This window comes from Nicotiana sylvestris, chromosome 9, assembly GCF_000393655.2.
Source record: "Nicotiana sylvestris chromosome 9, ASM39365v2, whole genome shotgun sequence".
Lineage (NCBI taxonomy): Eukaryota > Viridiplantae > Streptophyta > Magnoliopsida > Solanales > Solanaceae > Nicotiana > Nicotiana sylvestris.
Window position 1 is genome coordinate 36,744,983 of NC_091065.1, and position 20,744 is coordinate 36,765,726.

At 38.8% G+C, this 20,744-nt stretch overlaps 1 protein-coding gene across 1 annotated transcript; it reads left to right on the forward strand.

The window, feature by feature from the left end:
• Positions 1-9,863: 9,863 nt before the first annotated feature.
• LOC104228942 (uncharacterized) lies at positions 9,864-20,266 on the forward strand. Its single transcript, XM_070155840.1, has 10 exons — positions 9,864-10,066; positions 10,939-11,504; positions 12,330-12,504; positions 12,611-12,839; positions 13,169-13,308; positions 13,530-14,032; positions 14,114-14,605; positions 17,339-18,001; positions 18,774-19,292; positions 19,423-20,266. The coding sequence occupies exons 2-10, from the start codon at positions 11,232-11,234 to the stop codon at positions 19,645-19,647; spliced, it is 3,219 nt and encodes a 1,072-aa protein (XP_070011941.1). The 5' UTR covers positions 9,864-10,066; positions 10,939-11,231; the 3' UTR covers positions 19,648-20,266.
• Positions 20,267-20,744: the final 478 nt, after the last annotated feature.

The window sequence follows — 20,744 nt, forward strand, 5'->3', positions numbered from 1 at the left end:
AACTTGTCCGTCCTCTTTCTTATTTTAGGTATTGACATTAACAGAATAGGGAGTCTCGACCAGCGAGCTTCTCCCCGGAGGTAAGAAGAGAAGGGTTTCGGCACAGTTTATATACAGTTCAGATAATATCAAAGCGGTAAAAGACAGCATTTAGCACATTATGCAAAAACATGTAATAAAGATCCAGTGGTTCTGGGTAATAAATCCCCAGCGGAGTCGCCAGAGCTGTCACACCTCCTTTTTGCGCGCCCGCCCCGAAGGGTTAAATGCGCGAGGGAGTTTTTCCAATTTAAGTGACAATATTCGAAATGAGATTATTTATTTAATTCAGAGTCGCCACTTGGGAAAGGTTTGGCTTTTGGTGTCCCAAGTCACCGGTTTATCTTGAATCCCAAATCGAGGAAATTTTCGACTTTTCCAAATGAAGTCTGCGAACCAGAAATTCTAAGTAAGGAATTCTGTTGACCCGAGGGAAGGTGTTAGGCACCCTCGAATCCCGTGGTTCTAGCACGGTCGCTTAAATTGTTATAATGGCTAAATATCTGATTTAAATACATGTTATGACTTACGTGCTTTTATTAAGTTTAAACCGCTTTTATTATTATCACTTATTTTTATAGAATTGCAACGTCGTGAAAATGCATCTCGAACCACGTCACAATCAATGCACCCGTAGTTGTCAACACATTTCGACTTCGTTGAGATTTGAATTTGGGTCACATCAATGTGCACCCGAATTTAAGAATATAATTTACTTAAACCGTGCCTGAAGAGTCTAGCGCGTTATTATTTAGTGGAAGGCCGTGAGATTCACTAAACGGCCTAGCCTGAATTCTAAAATATTTATTATGGTTATTTATCGAGGGCCCCGTAATTTGCATTTTTTATTTGGCGAGGCTCGTCTCTTTATTTTAGAAAGGTATCCTACAATGACTACATTTCTACTATGTTTGTCTCTAAAAAAGAAGAAAGATGATACCGAACTTACTTGTTTGAACAAATACAGACTGAATCTTTATTATGTTTGCCGAACCTAAGTTTGTTTGATTACCTGATTGAATATTTATGAGGTGAGAGTCACCTCATGCTTTGTCTTCATCGAGTGAACGCGCTTATTAATTTGCTAAGTGAGATTGCAAGCAAACTAACAACATATACTGAGTTATATTTAACGACCTCCAAGTTCTGTTTTTTAACTCTAACCTATTTGAAATTGATAAACGAAATTGGCTGTTTTATTAGGAAAAATTACTACTAATTGAACTCAAAACGACTATTAGTTTCCTCCAACAATCATCACATTATTTCGAAACAAGGAATCTATACCGAGACCCGATATCGAACCTATATTGGAACACATAATCTGACAGGAAAGCTGGCCTTCATAGCCAAACTCTTAATGTGACTGCATGAGAGTTTGTTTGGGATACATTTATCCCGGACCTAGTACCACAGATTTGTCAATTCAGTGGTCTAGGCAAAAATACATACAAGTGCTTACCATGACTCTATGTTATACAGTCATAACTAAACCAAACAGAGTGTTATACTGAACTGAATGTATACTAAATCAAACATGCTGTCTATGTCATACTGTCATTACTATTGAGCCATGCTATCTAACAGTTCATCTTAAACAGAATGTATGCTAGTTTATACAGAATATTTGCAGTTTGCAGTAAAAATACAGGCCCAACTAACATTCGAACTATCTTTTTACACCAATGCTATAACATAAACTGATGTTCATTTCTTTATTTCTGCTTCAACTTCAAACTTTCAACAATACATGGTTCAGAGGTTGTGTACCTGGGAATATTTGACAATTGAAGAAGAGGGCAATCAGTAGAATAACAATGACAACAAATGCAGCAACAGTAACAACACTAACAGTAGCAGCAAGGCAGAATAACAACAGCAACAAGAAACAGAAGAGTAGCAGCCCCAACTCACAAAACAATTGGAGTGAGATCGACCCCCAATTAAACCAAACTCTCGAGTAGAACAAACAACAACCAAGCAGACTCAGTTGGGAGAAATCAGTGTTGCACAAAACAGGTCCAGATTTAGTGAAATCAAACACAAAAGGAAAGGAAGCAGCTTCTAGTTTTTGTCTGTCTGAGTTATCAGACAAAAAAAATTCTTTTCCAGTTTTTTGTTTCCAAAAATTTGAACTCTCAGATGGTCCCTCCCAGTATCTCTCCCTATCTCTGCGTGTGTGTTTTTCTTTTTCAGCTCCTAAGGTCCAGTGTGTGTATTTTCTTTCCCCCTCTAATTCTGTGTATGTCTATCTCCCAATGTGCCCCCTTTATAAGCCTTCACATTACTCCTTTTAACAGCCTGTTTAGAATATCACAGTACCCCTCCCATGTGCCCTTCCATTTTCAGTTCCACTTTAGCTAATTAAGTATTAAACCCATCAATATTCCCTGGCAGACTTATCTTTCCTATTTTATTAACTAAAAGCAAACATGGGCAGTAGAATATATCTGACAGCATATGCTGTCAAATTATTTAAAACTTAACAAAGACCTTTATGCAGGCCACAGGTTGTGCACAAAGCACATGAGGTGCACCAATGCACATGTTGTGCAAGAGTGCACATGCCCTCCAATTCAGCATTTAAACCAAACAATCCTTTTTACATTACTGATCAATTCAAACAGCTATAGGTAAACCAAAACTGGTTCTTAATTGATTCATCAAATGCTTAGCAGAAGTAAGTCGATTTGTTATTGTTCGGATAGCTGAAACTAATTGACGACACATGTCGACTCGACTATATTAGCATTAACATACACAATCGTAGCCAAAAATCAGACATTCAAAAGTATGGGACACATGACTCGACTTATACTGATTAAACAGAATTGTACTTCGAGGAATCAGTTAGTCAGTACAAATTTGGAATACAACCAATACACATGCCTTATCAGAATAGGAGGGGAGGGATTCAGACAAACACAGAGGTTCAAACAAAGTGGACAAACAAAAGTTGATAAAATTAAAACAAATATGAACAGTCTTTTAAAACAAATCACACGGACTAAAACAAATAAAGGAAAGAAAGCAGACTCACCTTAAACTTGAAAAGTTAAAAGTTTGAACCCGGATTTGGACAGACCTTTCTTAAGGCTGAACGGACTTTAATCGAAGTGTTTCTCAGATGAGAAACACTTCGATTAAGGTCCATTAGACCTTAATCTCTTTGGCTCGGACGGGCATGGGCCAGTGATGAAGAACTACAAAGTTCCAAAACTCAGATCCGGGATTCATGCTTCCCTGGTCAGATTCGGACCAAACCAAGTATGGTTTGGTCACGAGGGGGGTCTGGGGAGTGTCTGGTATGAATTTAAGGCAGATCGGTGTAGATTAGGTTCCGACTCGAATCTTCAAATGAAGATTCGAGAAGGTGGGATAGGATTCGAAGTGTGTGGTTGGTAGATTTGGGTTCAGGATGGCATGGGGGTTCTATGGTGTTCAGGTGGAGGTCACCGGCGTTCAGGCCGCCGGCTTTCATGGCGAAAGTATACAGGGGCGGCTAGGGTTTAGGGGCCTGGTCCGTGGAGACGAAGGCTAGGGTATTGGATAGGGGGGGTAGGGTAAGGTTATGAACTTATATAGTTAGTGGGTGGACGGATCTCGACCGTTAGATCAATTTAGATCTACGGTCTGGATCTGATGGTTAAGTGGAACGGTGTCGTTTCAAGTGTTGAGGGTTTGGGTTCGGTCCGGGTGTAAACGGGTCGGGTTCCTCAGTGGGTTGTGGGGAAGTGATCTTGGCCGTTGATCAATCTGAGATCAACGGCCCAGATCACACTGGACTAAAACGTCGTCGTTTGGACGTCCTGGGCATCAGGTGGCCTGGACCGGGCAGGCCTGGGTCTTGGGTTGTTTGTTTGGGCCAATTTTAACAAATTGGCCCAAGTCCGGAAGGGAAGGGACCTTTTCTTATTTTTTTTTCTTTTCTTTTATTATAAAAATACAAAAATAAGTAAAATCAAATTAAAAATAAACACCTAGTACAATTATTTGCACACACATTAAAATAATTCAAAACAGGTAAAATTAAACAAAACAAAATCACAGACAAAGATGCTTGTTTATGCTTTTCTTTTTTTAACGACCGGATTACGGTTCGAATTACGTCTGACACACATTTTGTAGTTTAAATAAATAACTAAGAAAAAATAAAAATGGGCAAAAGTCACAAATAAATCAACAAAGTGCCACACAGAAATCTGAAAATTGTACAGCAGGGCCAATTATTATTTTTTATTTCTTTTTTGGAGCGATTGTCGTGCGAAACAAAAATCACGTGCTCACAGCTGTATACGGATAAAATCAGAGGTAAGAAGCGCCCCGATTTCCCGATAGGGCGAACGAAGAGAGGACATAATTGTGCATAGTCAAGACCGAAGTCGGGAGCTACCCGTATCAAAGCTCGAACAAAATACCTGCCCCCAGAGACATCGAGGTCACGCTCTCGGACTTGATTCGAATAACGTAACTTCAGAAAGCATTGCCAAGCTGACTATTCATTAGACATATTGTAACATGCACACCAAGATAATATACATCTATTATTCTCTGGTTATTTGAAAGTTCTTGTTTTGGTTCATAAGTTTTTCATAAGCATTGGTCCGGAACTGAATGCGAGCTTCTTGTTAAGCCTTTAACTGATCCCGAGTTCAGTATCTCATTGGTTTGGTTACTTGTTCTATCTTTTAATTGCTTATATAACTTCATTAATCACTTGTATCTAATTAATTTGTGTATCCTTAAAATCGCGTATAAATTCAATTGTTATCCATTTTTAAGGGTAAACAGTTTGGCACCCACCGCGGGGTTAAGGATGATAGTGGTAGTTTGATACAAATTTTCATAACACACTATATTTTACGCTTGTTCTTTAAGGTTTTAATTTCAGATCTACCTAAGGATGTCGAACTCTTAGTTTTCTCATTTCAATGTTGATAGTAAGTCTGGCCATCATGGCAAAAACAATAATATTGCACCTAGTAACGAGGTGCCTCATACTGATTACAACAGAGCCCCAGCCCCAATCGATGCCAACTCGCATGTGGCCATCGACGCCAACCTGCCGACCGATCCTGAGAACATCGTTTGCCGGGTAGCCCGACCAACGACTCGAGCTACGCTCGAAGGGAAAGGAAATAGAATTAATCTATAGGTGATCTTCAAAATGTTACAGGTTCAATAGGTGGCGATAGCACAGCTGCGGAACCGAAGCCGTGCCCCCAGCAGAATTGAGCCCGAACAATCCCAAGAAAACACCCGAAGGAATGAGCAAGCCATGGAGAGGCCGGATGAAGCTGAGCCTGAAGCCAACCTCGAAATAATTAAGATGCTCCAGGAACTGACAAAGCGGGTAGAATCGGGGGAAAAGAAATTTGAGGCCTATGACAAAAAGGTGGAGACCTATAACTCCAGAGTTGATCAAATCCCAGGAGCGCCCCCGATATTGAAAGGCCTAGACTCCAAGAAATTTGTCCAAAAGCTTTTCCCCCCAAGCGCATCACGAAAGCCAATCCCAAAGAAGTTCCATATGCCCGAAATTTTGAAGTATAATGAAATCACAGATCCAAACAAACACATGACCTCCTACACGTGTGTCATCAAGGGGAACAACTTAGAAGATGATGCAATCGAGTTAGTTCTGCTGAAAAAGTTCGCAGAGACCCTATCAAAAGGAGCAATGATATGGTATCACAACTTACCTCCTAATTCTATTGATTCGTTTGCTATGCTTGCAGATACCTTTGTAAAGGCGCACGCCGGGGCTATCAAGGCCGAGACTAGGAAATCAAACCTTTTCAAAGTAAAGCAAAGAGATAGTGATATGCTCAAGGAATTTGTGTTGAGGTTTCAAATGAAACAAATGGATCTGCCTCTGGTCGTGGTCGATTGGGCTGTTCAGATGTTCACCCAAGGACCAACCCCCGAAACTCCTTGGCTTCACAGCAGTTGGAACAAAATTTGATAGAATACCTGGTAGTAACTTGGGCTGATGTCCATAACAGGTACCAATCAAAAATCAGAGTCGAAGACGATCAACTCCGGGCTCCCTCCGGGTCCGTTTATCCCATCAGAACTAACAACAGGTCTAAGAGAGTCGTCGATTATGAGTCAAGACCGAACAGAGATCAGTATCAACCATATAACGGAGACCGAAAGGGTAACAGATCTAGGTATAACCCTGCAAAAAACAAGAAAAGGAACGATCAAAGCCACAGTAGTTGAGGAATCATGAGCAAAAATGGTTTCGATAGGCCACTCGGGGCCAGGGAGGCACCGAGGCTATCGGAATACAACTTCAGTATCAATGCTGCCAACATCATATCTACCATCGGGTGCATCAAAGATACCAAATGGCCTCGATCATTGCAGTCCAACCCTACCTAGAGAGACCCTAACTTAATATATAAGTACCATGGCACTCACGACCATAGAACCAAGGACTGCCGATAGTTGAGAGAAGAAGTGGCCCGATTATTCCATAATGAGCATCTCCGAGATTTTCTAAGTGATCGAGCCAAAAATCATATTAGGAATAGGGACTCCAACAAACAGACTGAACAAGAGGAACGTCAACATGCCATTAACATGATCATTGGTGGAGTCAACGTCCCCTAAGGACCAATGTTAAAGCGCACCAAGGTGTCCATTACAAGGGAAAACGAACTCGAGATTATATCTCGGAGGGGACCGTTTCATTCAACGACGGGGACGATGAAGGCATCCTGCAACCACATAATGACGTACTGGTAATATCTATACTTATAAGTAAATCTTGAGTTAAACATGTGTTGATTGATCCAGGTAGCTCGACCAATATCATCTGGTCGAGGGTCGTAGAGCAGTTGGGTCTACAAGACCAAATAGTGCCTCCAGTACGGATTTTAAATGGATTTAACATGGCATGTGAAACTACTAAAGGGGAAATAACCCTACCAGTGAACACCGCAGGGACCATTCGGGAAATAAAGTTCTATGTGATCGAAGGGGCTTTGAGGTACAATGCCTATTCGGAAGGCCATGGATTCACAATATGAGGGCGGCACCCTCGACATTACACCAGGTGTTGAAGTTCCCCACACCAGGAGGAACCAAGATGATTTATAGAGAGCAGCCGGTCACAAAAGAAATGTTTGCGGTCGACGAGGTGATTTTGATGTCCACACTCTCGATATCAATGCGACGGCCGGGCATGAGATACTCAGTTTTCTCGATGCCTACTCTGGGTATAACCAAATCCGAATGGACCCGGATGATCAAGAAAGACTTTCTTTATCACTAAATTCGGCACATATTATTATAATGTAATGCCGTTCGGACAAAAAAATACTGGTGCCACTTATCAACGCCTAGTAAATCGGATGTTCGAAGAACAAATAGGAAGATCAATAGAGGTATATATTGACGACATGCTAGTTAAGTCCCTGCGAGCAGGGGACCATTTGAAACATTTGTAGGAAACCTTCGACATATTGAGAAGACACAATATGAAGCTCAACCCAGAAAAATATGGATTCGGGGTTGGATTCGAAAAATTCCTTGGGTTCATGGTATCCAACCGGAGGATCGAGATTAATCCCGATAAAATCAAAGTCATAGAAGATATCACTGTGGTGGATAGAGTTAAGGTTGTTTAGAGGCTAACCGGGCGTATAACCGCACTAGGCCGTTTCATATCGAGGTCCTTGGACAAAAGCCATTGATTTTTCTCACTGTTTAAGAAGAAGAATAACTTCTTTTGGACCCTGGAATGCCATCAAGACTTGGAAGAACTCAAACGGTACCTTTCGAATCCACCCCTACTCCACACTCCGAAGGCGGATGAATAATTGTACCTTTATTTGGCGATATCCGAAGGCGGTAAGTGGAGTCCTAGTCCGGAAAGAGGAAGGTATGCAATTTCCTATTTATTATGTTAGTAAAACTCTAGGTGAGGCCGAGACAAGGTATCCTCACCTGGAAAATTGGCGCTCGCTTTGCTAAGCGCCTCCAGAAAGTTGAAACCATACTTTCAATGCCACCCTATATGTGTCGTAACCTCTTACCCACTGAGAAATATTATGCATAAACCCGAGCTCTCGGGTTAGTTGGCCAAATGGACCATCAAAATTAGCGGATACGATATTGAATATCGACCCCCAACTACCATAAAATCACAAAATTTGGCAGACTTTGTAGCTGACTTTATGCAAGTGTTAATACCCGAAGTCAAAAAGGAATTGTTGTTAGCCTTGGGGACTTCCTTGAGAATTTAGGCCCTCTTTACAGATGGTGCTTCGAACGCAAAGGGGACCTGACTGGCATCGTGTTGAAGCTGCCTACGGGAAACATAATCAGGCAGTCTATTCGAACTATAAAATTGACTAACAACGAGACCGAGTATGAGGCCGTGATTGCAGGTCTCGAATTGGCCAAAGGTCTTGGGACATAGGTGGTCAAAGCTAAATACGATTCCCTCCTTGTAGTAAATCAAGTCAATGGAACATTCGAAGTAATAGAGGAACAAATGTGAAGGTATTTAGACAAATTGCAGGTGGCGCTGCATCAATTCAAGGAATTGGCCCTTCATCATGTACCTCGAGATCAAAATAGCAAGGCCAATGCTCTGGATAACTTGAGGTCATCGGTTGATGATTACGACTTCAACTCAGGAACGGTCGTGCAGCTCATGAAATCGGTAGTGGAAGAAGGCCACGCCGAAATAAATTCATTAAGTTTAACTTGGGATTGGATAAACAAGTACATAGACTACTTGAAGACTGGAAGTTACCCTCGGACCCTAAAGTTCAAGAGCTTTACGCACGAAGGGGGACAAGTTCAGCCTGTCAGAAGGTACTTTGTACAGAAGAACGTTCGATGGCCCACTCGCCATATGCTTGGAGCAGGGAGATACCGAATACATCTTGAGAGAAGTTCACGAGGGCACATGCGGAAACCATTCGGGGCAGAATCTTTGGTTCAAAAGATAGCCGGCTATTACTGGATCGATATCAGCGGTAGACCAGTGATTAGCGAGAAGAAAGATTTTTACCTTTTTTAGAATTGTAATTAGGGTAAAACTCTCCTACTATATAAAAGGGAAGCTTACTATTCATTAGACACATTGTAACACGTATACCAATGCAATATACATCTATTTTTCTCTGGTGATTTAAAAGTTCTTGTTTTGGTTCATAAGTTCTTCATAAGCACTGGTCCGGAATCGAAGGCGAGCTTCTTGTTAAGCGTTGAACCGAGCCCGAGTTTACTATCATCATTGTTTTGGTTGTTTATTCTATTTTTTAATTGCTTATACAACGTCAATAATTACTTGTATCGAATTAATCCGCATATCCTTAAAATCACGTATAAATTTAATTATTACCCATCTTTAAACGTAAACAGAGGCAACAGTAGAAGGATCCTGTAAGACACATTAATATACTTATTAATTGTAGATTGAAAAAGGTAATACGATAAAGTCTGGTGGAAAGAATGGAAAAATGGACAATTCTCCTAGAACCTCTTTTGTTTACTTCAGCGGTTTCTATGGAAAAAGTTCTAAAAACAAATAAATAAGATGTAAATATCCAACGTGGCACCCAATGCTAAAGCCACGTCGGCAAGTGTACAACACGACACATTAGAGCGTAATCGTGGCCTCATGTAATAGAAAGGGCAGCACCTCAAACAACGAAAACTACGTCATACTTAAATATCGTAATATAAGACAAAATCAAAGGGCATTGTAGTCCATATGTTTTACACTTAATTACTTTACCATATTACCCTCCAACTGCATCGGAGTTCTCTTCAAACTCTCCTTTTCTATTTTTGTATTGCATATATTTTTGGGTTTCAATAGGGTATATTCTCCGGTTCTTCTCCTCTCTCTTCTCTCTCTAAAAACATGTAAAATCTTTCACACTGTTATTCACCTTCTCATAGCTTTAATATACATTCATATTTATTCAAGAGAGAGAAGAGAGAGAGAGAAAAGAGACTTGATCTTTTGCTAAATTGGGGATTTTCATCTAACCAGTCAAAGGTGACATTTTTATGCACATCTTCTTGAATTTCAATCTGTTTTTTTTTAAACCTGTTAATGACCAATTTTGTGTTATTATTGGGCTGTCCAGTTGTCGAATTTGGAAAAAAGATTTAATCTTGGTGTGCATTTTCAGATGGTGCGTACTGAGTACTGACATTTTGGATGTATTTATTTGGGGGGGGGGGGGTTCTGTGCTTTGCTTACTGCTGAAGTTTGCTTTTTTGAGCCAAATTCTTGTATGTAGCAATCTGCATGTGCAGATTTGGTTCTTAGAGATTTGATTTGATGTAATCGTACACCAACTGTGGATCCCAATTGGGCTCATTTATGGTTAACTTGGTTTTGCTTCAATTTTGTGTGCATGATGTTTTTGTATCTTCATGTACTTTAATCTATCATTTTATTACTGAGTCTTGATGGTTCTGCTGGTGTCTTGATTAGTTCAAATAATTTCTGTTCTCACTTACTATTAATTCAAGTTCTCAACAACAAGATTGCACTTTCCTTCACGTTGTTGAAGCTGCTTTCTAGGAACGTAGTTTATGTTTGCATTTGTGAAGAACATTGTAAATGCTATTTATCAGTGGTTGTGGTCACTCATATTCAATGGTTGAGTATCTTTTCGAGATTTATTTATCTTCTTTTTATGTTCAAATATCTGTTTTTTGAACATTATAGTGTTCATCAAATTAAGAAGCATTAGTTAATTTTGGTATATATGTGGATTAGATCATTTGGACTAAATAGATAAACATTAAGAATAAACATGTATGTTCTCACGAGCGAATCTCTGTCAAACAATCTGGTAATCATATTTTTTGTTGATAAGGAACAATCTGGTAATCATATTTCGGCATTTTCTTTGACAGGCCATACCAAAAACTCTTTCAGTGGTGTTTATTCATGGCGTGAGGTGTTGATGGAACTGGCTTTCTAAAGAATACATAGATTAACCCGTCTCATTGCAGGTTCAGGATGTCTTGATTTCATTGCTGGACACTCTGAAATACTAACTTGGAAGAACTTTGAACATTATTCACTAGTACATAATTTTGGCAAAAGGTCTTTGCGGTCGTGAGTGGTAGAGAATCATCCAAACAATACGGACTATCGTGAGTGATAGAGAACCATCCAAACAATACGGACTAACTTATATCAGCTAATGGAGGACATAGTTCCATTATCATGTCAGAAGCAGCAGCACATCCCTGCTAGGAAACATTCATTCAGTGGATGCTCCAAAGATCTATGGGCTGCTGTACAAGATGGGTCTGTAGCTGATGTTGATTCGTCTTTGGCATTCCTTAAGAAGAGTGGGGGAAATATCAACATTAGGAATGCCTTTGGCCTTACCCCTCTCCATATTGCAACCTGGAGAAATCATGTCCCAATAGTTAAGAGGCTACTTGCTGCTGGTGCAGACCCTGATGCGAGGGTGTGTTAGTCTTTTGATCCTTTAGATCATATCAATTTTTTAATGTCATTTATACGTGCATGCTGACTTGTTGCTCTCATAGTTTTAGCCGTCACATGATAGGGTGAGTAACTTATTACATTTTTTTGGCTTTTCCCTTCTCTTCTCCCCTTTTTTAACTTTTGCATTTTTCTTAAATTGTGGTGGACAATGATCTAAAAATTCAGCATATTCATGGCTTAGTTATTTCAATTCTTGTTTTTAAGTGTGTGTCTTGTCATATGACTAATTTGCAAATGTTCTGATGGTGAACTCTGTTGTCTGGACAATGCTACTTTGATAAATATGCCTGTTCTTAGTCTTTGCTGAAACATTATTTAATGTTAAGTTGGTAACTATGGAGTGATATTTGGTGCATCTTACCAACCATGTGTGTGTGCGTTGACCGTCTTTCTTGGGGATTTGTGTCAGGTAAGCTACTACTAGGGAATGAAAAATGAAAAACTGCATTTTTATGGCATGTCTGAAGATCAATATAACTTGAAAGATTGTAGGACCTATTTGAGCACAAAACTGAAGGGCATGGTCGTCAATGTTGTATAGTTTGTTTTCATGACAAGTTAGAAGAGAAAAATATGTCACAATCCAGATAAGGTTCAGAAAATAAAAAGTGGAAGGAATCCAGTCATGCAGAATTTCTTAGCAGTACAGTACAATGATTATGGACCTCTGACCTAAAAAGAAATGTTTATCGATCTTCAATGATGTCAGTTTTTCAATTTGATCCCGTCTGTTCAGAAAAGCTTGATGTACATTTGCTTATGAAATCTATGTGTACCGTGTCAGGATGGGGAATCAGGATGGAGTAGCCTTCATCGCGCCCTGCATTTTGGTCATCTTGCTATTGCTAGCATCCTTCTACAGTCTGGTGCTTCTATCACTTTGGAAGACACCAAATCTAGAACTCCCATTGATTTGTTGTCAGGACCTGTTTTACAGGGCTTTGAAAACAAAAATTCAGGTAGATGTGAAGACATTTCAATTTCTGTGAACTCTCTCTTCAATTCATTTCATAGTAGATAGCAGTTGACTTTCTTTGCCGTTTGTATGTTTTTTTTTTCTTTTAGCTGCTACGGAGGTTTTCAGTTGGGGAAGTGGTGTGAATTATCAACTAGGGACTGGAAATGCACACATTCAAAAGTTACCCTGTAAAGTTGATTCTCTTCATGGGTCAGTCATCAAGTTGGTTTCTGCAGCAAAATTTCATAGTGCAGCCGTCACTGCCCGTGGAGAACTCTATACTTGGGGTTTTGGACGAGGTGGCCGTCTTGGGCACCCAGACTTTGATATACATAGGTAAACTTAATTTGAGGAAAGCTTTTGACTTTCCAGAACAATCCAGCAGTATGTTTTTTTTGCTTATATTGAGGGATGTAGTGTATATCCTATATTTTTTTGCATTATGAAAATTTTATTAAGAAGAATTATAATGTTTTCTAACTGAATTGTATGCTCTTTTACCTATATGTTTAATGTAATAATTTTTGGTTTCATTTCTTACTCTGTTCTTTAACCTTGCTACTTAAATTTTCTCATGCTAGCAGTATATGTTCATAGTTAATTAGTTTCTTTCCTGGTATCAAGTGTCGACTATGTTTGATAATTGATATTCGATGTTCTCCCAGCGGCCAAGCTGCGGTAATAACTCCACGACAAGTGATCTCTGGTTTAGGGGCACGTCGAGTGAAAGCTGTTGCTGCAGCTAAACATCACACTGTTATTGCAACAGAGGCTGGAGAAGTTTTCACTTGGGGTTCCAACAGAGGTAAATGCTTTTCTGATATTCACATTACCATATTTACCAACTCTGTGAGTTATCCCAAGCAGGTAATGTGCTGTCAATAATTATGTCATTGACGTTATTAGATGTATCAAAATTGTCATGCTTCCTCTTTGGTTGTAATTTAGTGCATAGGAACTGGTATTTGTAATAAGTGTTTTTGGCTTTCATGGTTGCATTTTGATTCATTTGGTGATGATGTGCAGAGGGTCAACTTGGGTATACTTCAGTAGATACTCAACCCACACCTCGTAGAGTGAGTTCGCTGAGGTCAAAAGTAGTTGCTGTTGCTGCAGCAAACAAGCACACTTCTGTAGTTTCTGACTTGGGTGAGGTTTTCACCTGGGGATGCAATAAGGAGGGTCAGCTAGGCTACGGAACATCTAACTCGGCTTCTAACTATGCCCCAAGGATTGTTGAGTATTTGAAGGGAAAGAATTTTGTTGGAGTTTCTGCAGCTAAGTATCATACGGTTGTTCTTGGATCTGATGGAGAGGTTTTCACTTGGGGCCACCGGCTTGTTACTCCAAAGAGAGTTGTGATTGGCCGGAATCTAAAAAAGATGGGCAACATCCCGTTGAAGTTTCACCGTAAGGAACGTCTTCATGTGGTTGCAATAGCTGCTGGGACTACACATAGTATGGCTCTTACAGAGGATGGCACATTATTTTATTGGGTGTCATCTGATCCTGATCTGCGCTGTCAACAGGTTTTAGCTGCTGTCTATGTTGTGTATACAGTTTCTAGCACTTCTTGTGAATAACATCTAATATATCTTAATTATTTGTAGTTATATTCACTATGTGGTACAAATATAGCGTGCATCTCGGCTGGGAAATATTGGACAGCTGCGGTTACTGTGACAGGTGATGTGTATATGTGGGATGGGAAGAAGGGGAAGGAGAAACCACCTGCTTTAACTCGGTTACATGGGGTTAAAAAGGCAACTTCAATTTCTGTTGGGGAGACCCATTTGTTGATCATTAGTTCTCTATATCATCCTGGTTACCCACCCAATATGTTGAAGAATGGTTCTATGCTCAAGCCGAAGATGGAAAGTGATACAGATGAACTCGATCAAGGTTTTATGTTTGATGAGGTTGAGTCAGAGGAAGTACTGTTTATCTCAGAAAAGGACACAGTCAAAAATAAGACTGCACCAGCCTTAAAGAGCCTTTGTGAGACGGTGGCTGCAGAGCATTTGGTGGAGCCACGGAATGCTATTCAACTGCTGGAAATTTCGGATTCACTAGGGGCAGAAGATCTAAGAAAACACTGCGAGGTATTTTCTTGTTCCTCTATGTGCTTCATTTGTGATCTTTTAGTGAGGAGAGGTTATGCTGTAGTATAAGGTTCAGGAATTTATAAAGTTTTGAAGTTAATGATAGAGTACTTCACAATTATAACTGTAGCGTATTCTAAACTCTCTTTTCGTGACTTTGTTCTGTAGCTCTATTTGCCAAAAGATTCAGAGTTTAGGTGCTTGTTCTCGAATATGATTGACCCTTGCTTATTCCATTAGACTGCAAAACATGAGATATCAGTCTGGGCTTGCTTCTGAAAGTTCTTTTTCTCCCCTCTTTTTGCTTCTCTTTGGCTGCTACTGAGTCGTGTGTGGTAGTGTACACAGGGGTATAGAGCTCTGTCCTTTCAAGATATTGCATCTATACCAATACATGGCTAACGAACAAAATTGCTTGAAAACCTACATGTTTTGAGAGTCGTGACTGATTCGCCACTTGGAGACAGATTTGTCAATATAATCCGACTGAAAAAAAACATGAGATTATGGGTAGGGAAGCGGAGGGGAAGGTAAAAAATACATCGTATTAGATCAGCTTACTATCCTAGTTTCCTTCCAATGAAACATAATCACTTAGTCAGAAAGGTTTCTTTTGCAGTAAAATGTGGTCAGGCTGAAAAGGTTAAAACCGGTTGTCTTGTCAATTTTTGTCATTCCCAATGCAGATTGCTGTTCGCTAAGGGCCCGGCCGACTTTAATTCTTTTTCTTTTGACATCAGATTTATTGGTGGATTGTAAATTGCTGTAAGACATGATTTTGATACAAATGGAGTGGTAATCGAGCTCAAATTCTTTTATTGACTGTGTTTTCACTATAATCGTTAGTCTGGAGATTCTTTACAATCTTTGGTTAGCTGTTTAACCTTTTCTTATTACTAGTTTTAGTGTACGCGCGTTGCGCGTGTATTTCCGTCTTAGTAAATGGATAATTTTAAAAAAATTACATAAATATTATATTAATAAATTGTGTTTGAGTTATAGAATAGAAGTTAAAAAATATTAGTTGCTAAAAATGGTGATTGTTGATCTTATTTAGCTAACTCAATAAAGGAACAATAATAACATAAGTCCTCAATCTTTAATCTTAAGTTCATTTTAGAAGATACAAACAAAATCAAGAAATCTTCTGTTCTCGCAAGCAAAAATTAAATTGTTCTATTTCTTTGATCAATAAATAATATTATAAAAATTATAAACAACTCAAAAAATAATTTTTTTTATTGAGAATTTGGCCGAATAAGCTATATGTTAAAGAAACGAGGGTGACGAACATTGTCAATTAGGTTAAGTTTTATATCCAATTGTAAAAATCATTATAGAGCATTAAGGTGCAGACAACGTATTTTATATATGTATCAAACAACATGCTGCATCCCTTACCAGAGTCCTTCTTTCTAGAATTTTTCGATGTCCTCTCCCTCTTCTTCGGATATAGATTATAGAGTGAGTAGAGTAATTCAATTAAAAATAGTAAGACAAAAGAGACGCCCTAACAACTAAGGATAATAACTTAGTCTCTGCTGGGGTCAAGAATCTCAAATCAATTTACCCAACTAAATATTGTTAGGATAAACTTTTTAAAAATTACATAATGATATATGAACAAAAAATTAGCAGCAGAGCTACTTATAGTTTAAAAAAACACATACCAAAGCTCTGATTCGAGCTACTGGGTTGGCTGATAAATTTCTGCAACGTTACTGCTCATGTCATCCTGATATTTTGGTAATGCTTAGCATGCTAGTCGAAACCTTAATGGTTTCCGAGAAGCCATTCACATTCTTGTTGATCTCTTCCATTGGAATACCACTATCTATCTATCTATCATTGTTCCTATCGGGTTTGAATTCCACAATTTTAAATAGTATTGAAGTGTCTATTGTTCTATCTCCCAACCTGACAATAGTTTTCCAAACTCAATTAAGAAGAGCTAATCACCAAGATAATAAAATAAAATAATATTTTCAAACTATCAAAGATAGTCATAACTAATAGAACATTGTGACTTTTGAATAAGATGTACCAGTTATAAATCAATTAAACCATAGCAGAAGATGAACTATATCTTGAAAAAATTTGTCCAAATAAAGTATAAACATCGAATATTAGAAAAAGAGATAAAACATACCTAGTCGAGAAAAATGGCAGAAAAAAAAAATCGTAACCATAGCAGAAGAGTTCCAAAGACAAAGAATTGAGTCCTAGAGTTCTATTAACTTATATATTAGGTTTAGACTTCGTTTAGGTTTTAGTTGTAAATTCTCTATTCTTTTTACCCTGGATTTATATAAGGAAATATTCTAGTAATTAATTTTAAGGTCCTACGTATTTAAACTTACAATATAATTCAAAAATAGTCCAAATAAAAAAAGATTTAATAACTAAATTTTAGTTGATTTCAAATCCCTAAATATTAGGGAAATAATGAAATTATAAGTTCATCTAGTTTGAAATTTATTTTTAAAGGGTAAAAAAGACGAACGACATTTCGCTAAGGACCTTCGTGCTTTTAATATAGTATAGATTATTATTATTATTATTATTATTATTATTATTATTATTATTATTATTATTATTATTATTATTATTTTTACTTATTTTAATACCTTACACCCATTGGTGGGTTGCAGGTGCTGTCACTTCTATATTACTCATCATTCAAGACTATTTTATGGATAGTCTTATAGAAGCTAAGCGGAATTTTTTTTGCAGGATATTGCAATCCGCAATCTTGATTACATATTTACAGTCTCAGGCCATACAGTTGCAAATACTTCAGTTGACGTATTGGTTATGCTCGAGAAAGTGTGGGATATGAAGTCATCTGAACCCTGGAGTTATCGTCGGCTTCCAACTCCTACTGCCCCCTTCCCTGCCATAGTAGATAGTGAAGAAGATAATGATGATATTGAGTCTCTTAGGACGCGTGATCACTGTACAAACAGGCCAATGTTGAGACAAGAGAGAGACCAGAGATTAGATAACTTTCTACAGTCTGATGAAGTGAAAGACGGGGTTTTGAAACAGGTACGTGTTTTGAGGAAAAAGTTGCAGCAGATTGAGATGCTTGAAGATAAGCAATTCAAGGGGCAGACTCTTGATGATCAGCAAATTGCTAAGCTTCAGACAAGGCCAGAATTGGAGAAGTCTCTTGCTGAGCTTGGTGTCCCAGTAGAAACGCTCCAATCAACAGTTTCATCCTCTGTTCTTGCTGATGGAAAAGGGAGTAAAAAAGTGGACGTACCCAAGAAGCAAAGGAGAAAGAGCAAACAAAAGGCAGTACCAGTGGAGGTGGCGTCCAATAAATGTGAAAGTGCAGAATCCAGCCCCAGAAAGGGTGCCTTGGGTGTTCAAATTCCTGAAGTCCAGTACGAGGTGAGGTTTTTAACCATTTCTATTTGTTCAATTCTTGGTGATCTGAAGACTGTAAACTAGATTCCATGCCTATTTATACTGATTTAAACATATCATCCATTTATGTTAAGGTTTTTTGTTTTAAGCTGTTAGAGGATAATCTTCTACGAGGAGAGTGAAAAGTGAGAAATATCTTTTGATAGCTTAAGGTGATCAGGTTGATTAGTGTCAGATTATCGGTTACAGGAGTGCCTGGTTTGTTTCTGTACTTCTTAATTTTATATTGAGTAGCAGAGTGCTGATGAAAATGTCAGAGCTGCTATATGGCTATGTTTTAGGAGTCTTCTTAGCCCTATTAGAGGTTTCTATGGCAGTAGGAAATATAGAGAACTTCTAGTACCTTCCATTTCTATATATATATTTTTTTTTTTGTAAAATGTTGGCCTGAGATGAATTTAAATGGGGAACATTGTCAGTGAGGATTCACATAGCCAACCCCTACTGGTTTCGAACTGAGGTGTAGTAGTTGTTGTTGCTGCTATATATGGCTATTTTCTATATCTAATAATATATTGAATCTGGTTATTTGACTTCATATGTATCGCCACTAGTTTAAGGATGTATTTTTACTAGTCTTTGTGGTTTCCTCTAACAAGTCATTTCAGCAAAACCCCACTGCTGTTTATACATGGAAGCTGCTCTGATTGGATCATTGGACTCCGCATACTGATTTTCTTCCTGATGTTGACTGGGGAAATGTTTTACTTCTTAATAGTTTCTTTTCCAATTGTAGGATGACCACAAAGGTTTGGAAGGAGCTGCAGCCAATCAAGATGCAAAAGATTCTCCCTTTATCATCAAGAGAGACCTTGGAAACAGCCTTAATAGTAAAGGTTCGTCAGCTGTAGCATCAAAGAAGAAAAATAGGAAAGGTGGACTTTCCATGTTTCTAAGTGGTGCTCTTGATGATGTTCCCAAAGCTGTAGTTCCACCACCAGTTGTGCAAAAAAGTGAAGGCCCTGCTTGGGGTGGTGCTAAGGTTACGAAAACCTCTGCATCTCTTCGAGAAATACAGGATGAGCAAAGCAAAGTAATAGATACAAAGCCCTTGAAGCCCAGGGACCTGGTAGAAGATCCCTCTGGTGATAGTAGTGGTGGTAAATTACGGTTGAGTTCATTTTTACAGTCCAATCCGATACCCATGTCACATACAGCACCTGTCTCTGATGTGGAAAAGAACACCCCTCCTTGGGCTGCCTCCGGTACGCCTCCTCTTTTACGTCCATCTCTCAGGGACATCCAACTGCAGCAGGTTGGTTATTCTCTACCCTACCTAGCCTCCTCCGATACTGCATTTGATTTCAGAATCCTACAATCCGGCATGTCTTTTGTTCCTGACACAAGACTATATTGGCTTTTATCTGCTGAATATTTTGCTGTAGGTAAAGCAACCGTTGGCCCTCTCTCATAGCCCAAAGACAAGAACTACTGGCTTCTCTGTGATGACGGGTCAAGGCTCACCATCAGAATCTAGTTGTCCGAGTCGCTGGTTCAAACCAGAAGTTGAAACACCTTCGTCTATCCGTTCAATACAGATAGAGGAAAGGGCTATCAAGGACCTAAAACGATTTTATAGCAATGTTAGGGTAGTTAAAAACCAGTCCTAATACTGTTTGGCATTCTTCATGTAATGCCTAATCAGAACAAGTTTCTAAGAATGCCAAGACAGTTTGGCATTCTATCTATAATTCCGACTCTGCTCTCTTTGTTCCGCTCGGCTAAGCTTTGCCCGTAAATAGGTGTACATTAGGCCCTAAGATGTTGGTGTTTGGAAGATTAGATTTCTTGTTATTTCTCTTCTTTTGGGTGTTCTCTAAAAAATAATTGGAACTCTAGCCGATTTTGGTTGGCTGGTATTCTGTTCACCCCATTTTGAATAAGGAGCCAATAAAGGGCAGTGTAAATATATGTATTTGTCCATGTCTTTATCTTGGATAAGTAGAAAAAGTTATTGGTCAGTTTTCATTTTTTTCTTTGTCCCAATTATTTTGGGTATGGGGTCTAGGGGTAGGGGAAGAACTTGACAGGATGAATGTCGCACCTCTTGGATGGATGAGATGTAGTGGTCTAGGTGATTTTATTGCCTTTCTCTTGTTGGGTAAAAACAAGCTGCCTTTACTTTGCAGTTGAGTTATTTTATGGAGACATATTGGACAGTGTAATCACATTTACATTTCAAATTGTAGACGCCTAAAACTTACACTGTTGAAATCTCAGTTATCACAATTGATTCCAGAATTCACGTGCTGAATAGGATAAGCTGCTATTTGACTTTTTGCCTGCATTCTAGTTTATGAGCTAGAGCTTCTTCATGCTTCAGAAAAATCTTGAGGGAGTAACATAAGTAATTCACATAAAAGTAACAGGCCTGGAGTCGAAAATGCTTCAATACACAAAGAAATACGGCTTAACGTCTCTGCCAAATTTCTTTTGCCTTCGCTGCATTGGCCCGGAGTGGACTGGATAATTTATTTTCCTTTATTACATCTTCAATAAAATCCTTATTGAACACACCCTCCACCACGCTGAAAAATCCTTATTAATTAAGAGAAATTGCTTTTGTATTAGCTCTGAAAGTTTGAGAAGATATCGAATCTTTATATTTTGGCTTGACGTGGATACAATTATTCCTACTCGATGCAAAAGATGGTCAGCTGCTTTCCGAATTGATGGCATAATGGATCTGTAAGGTCAGTAGCACATT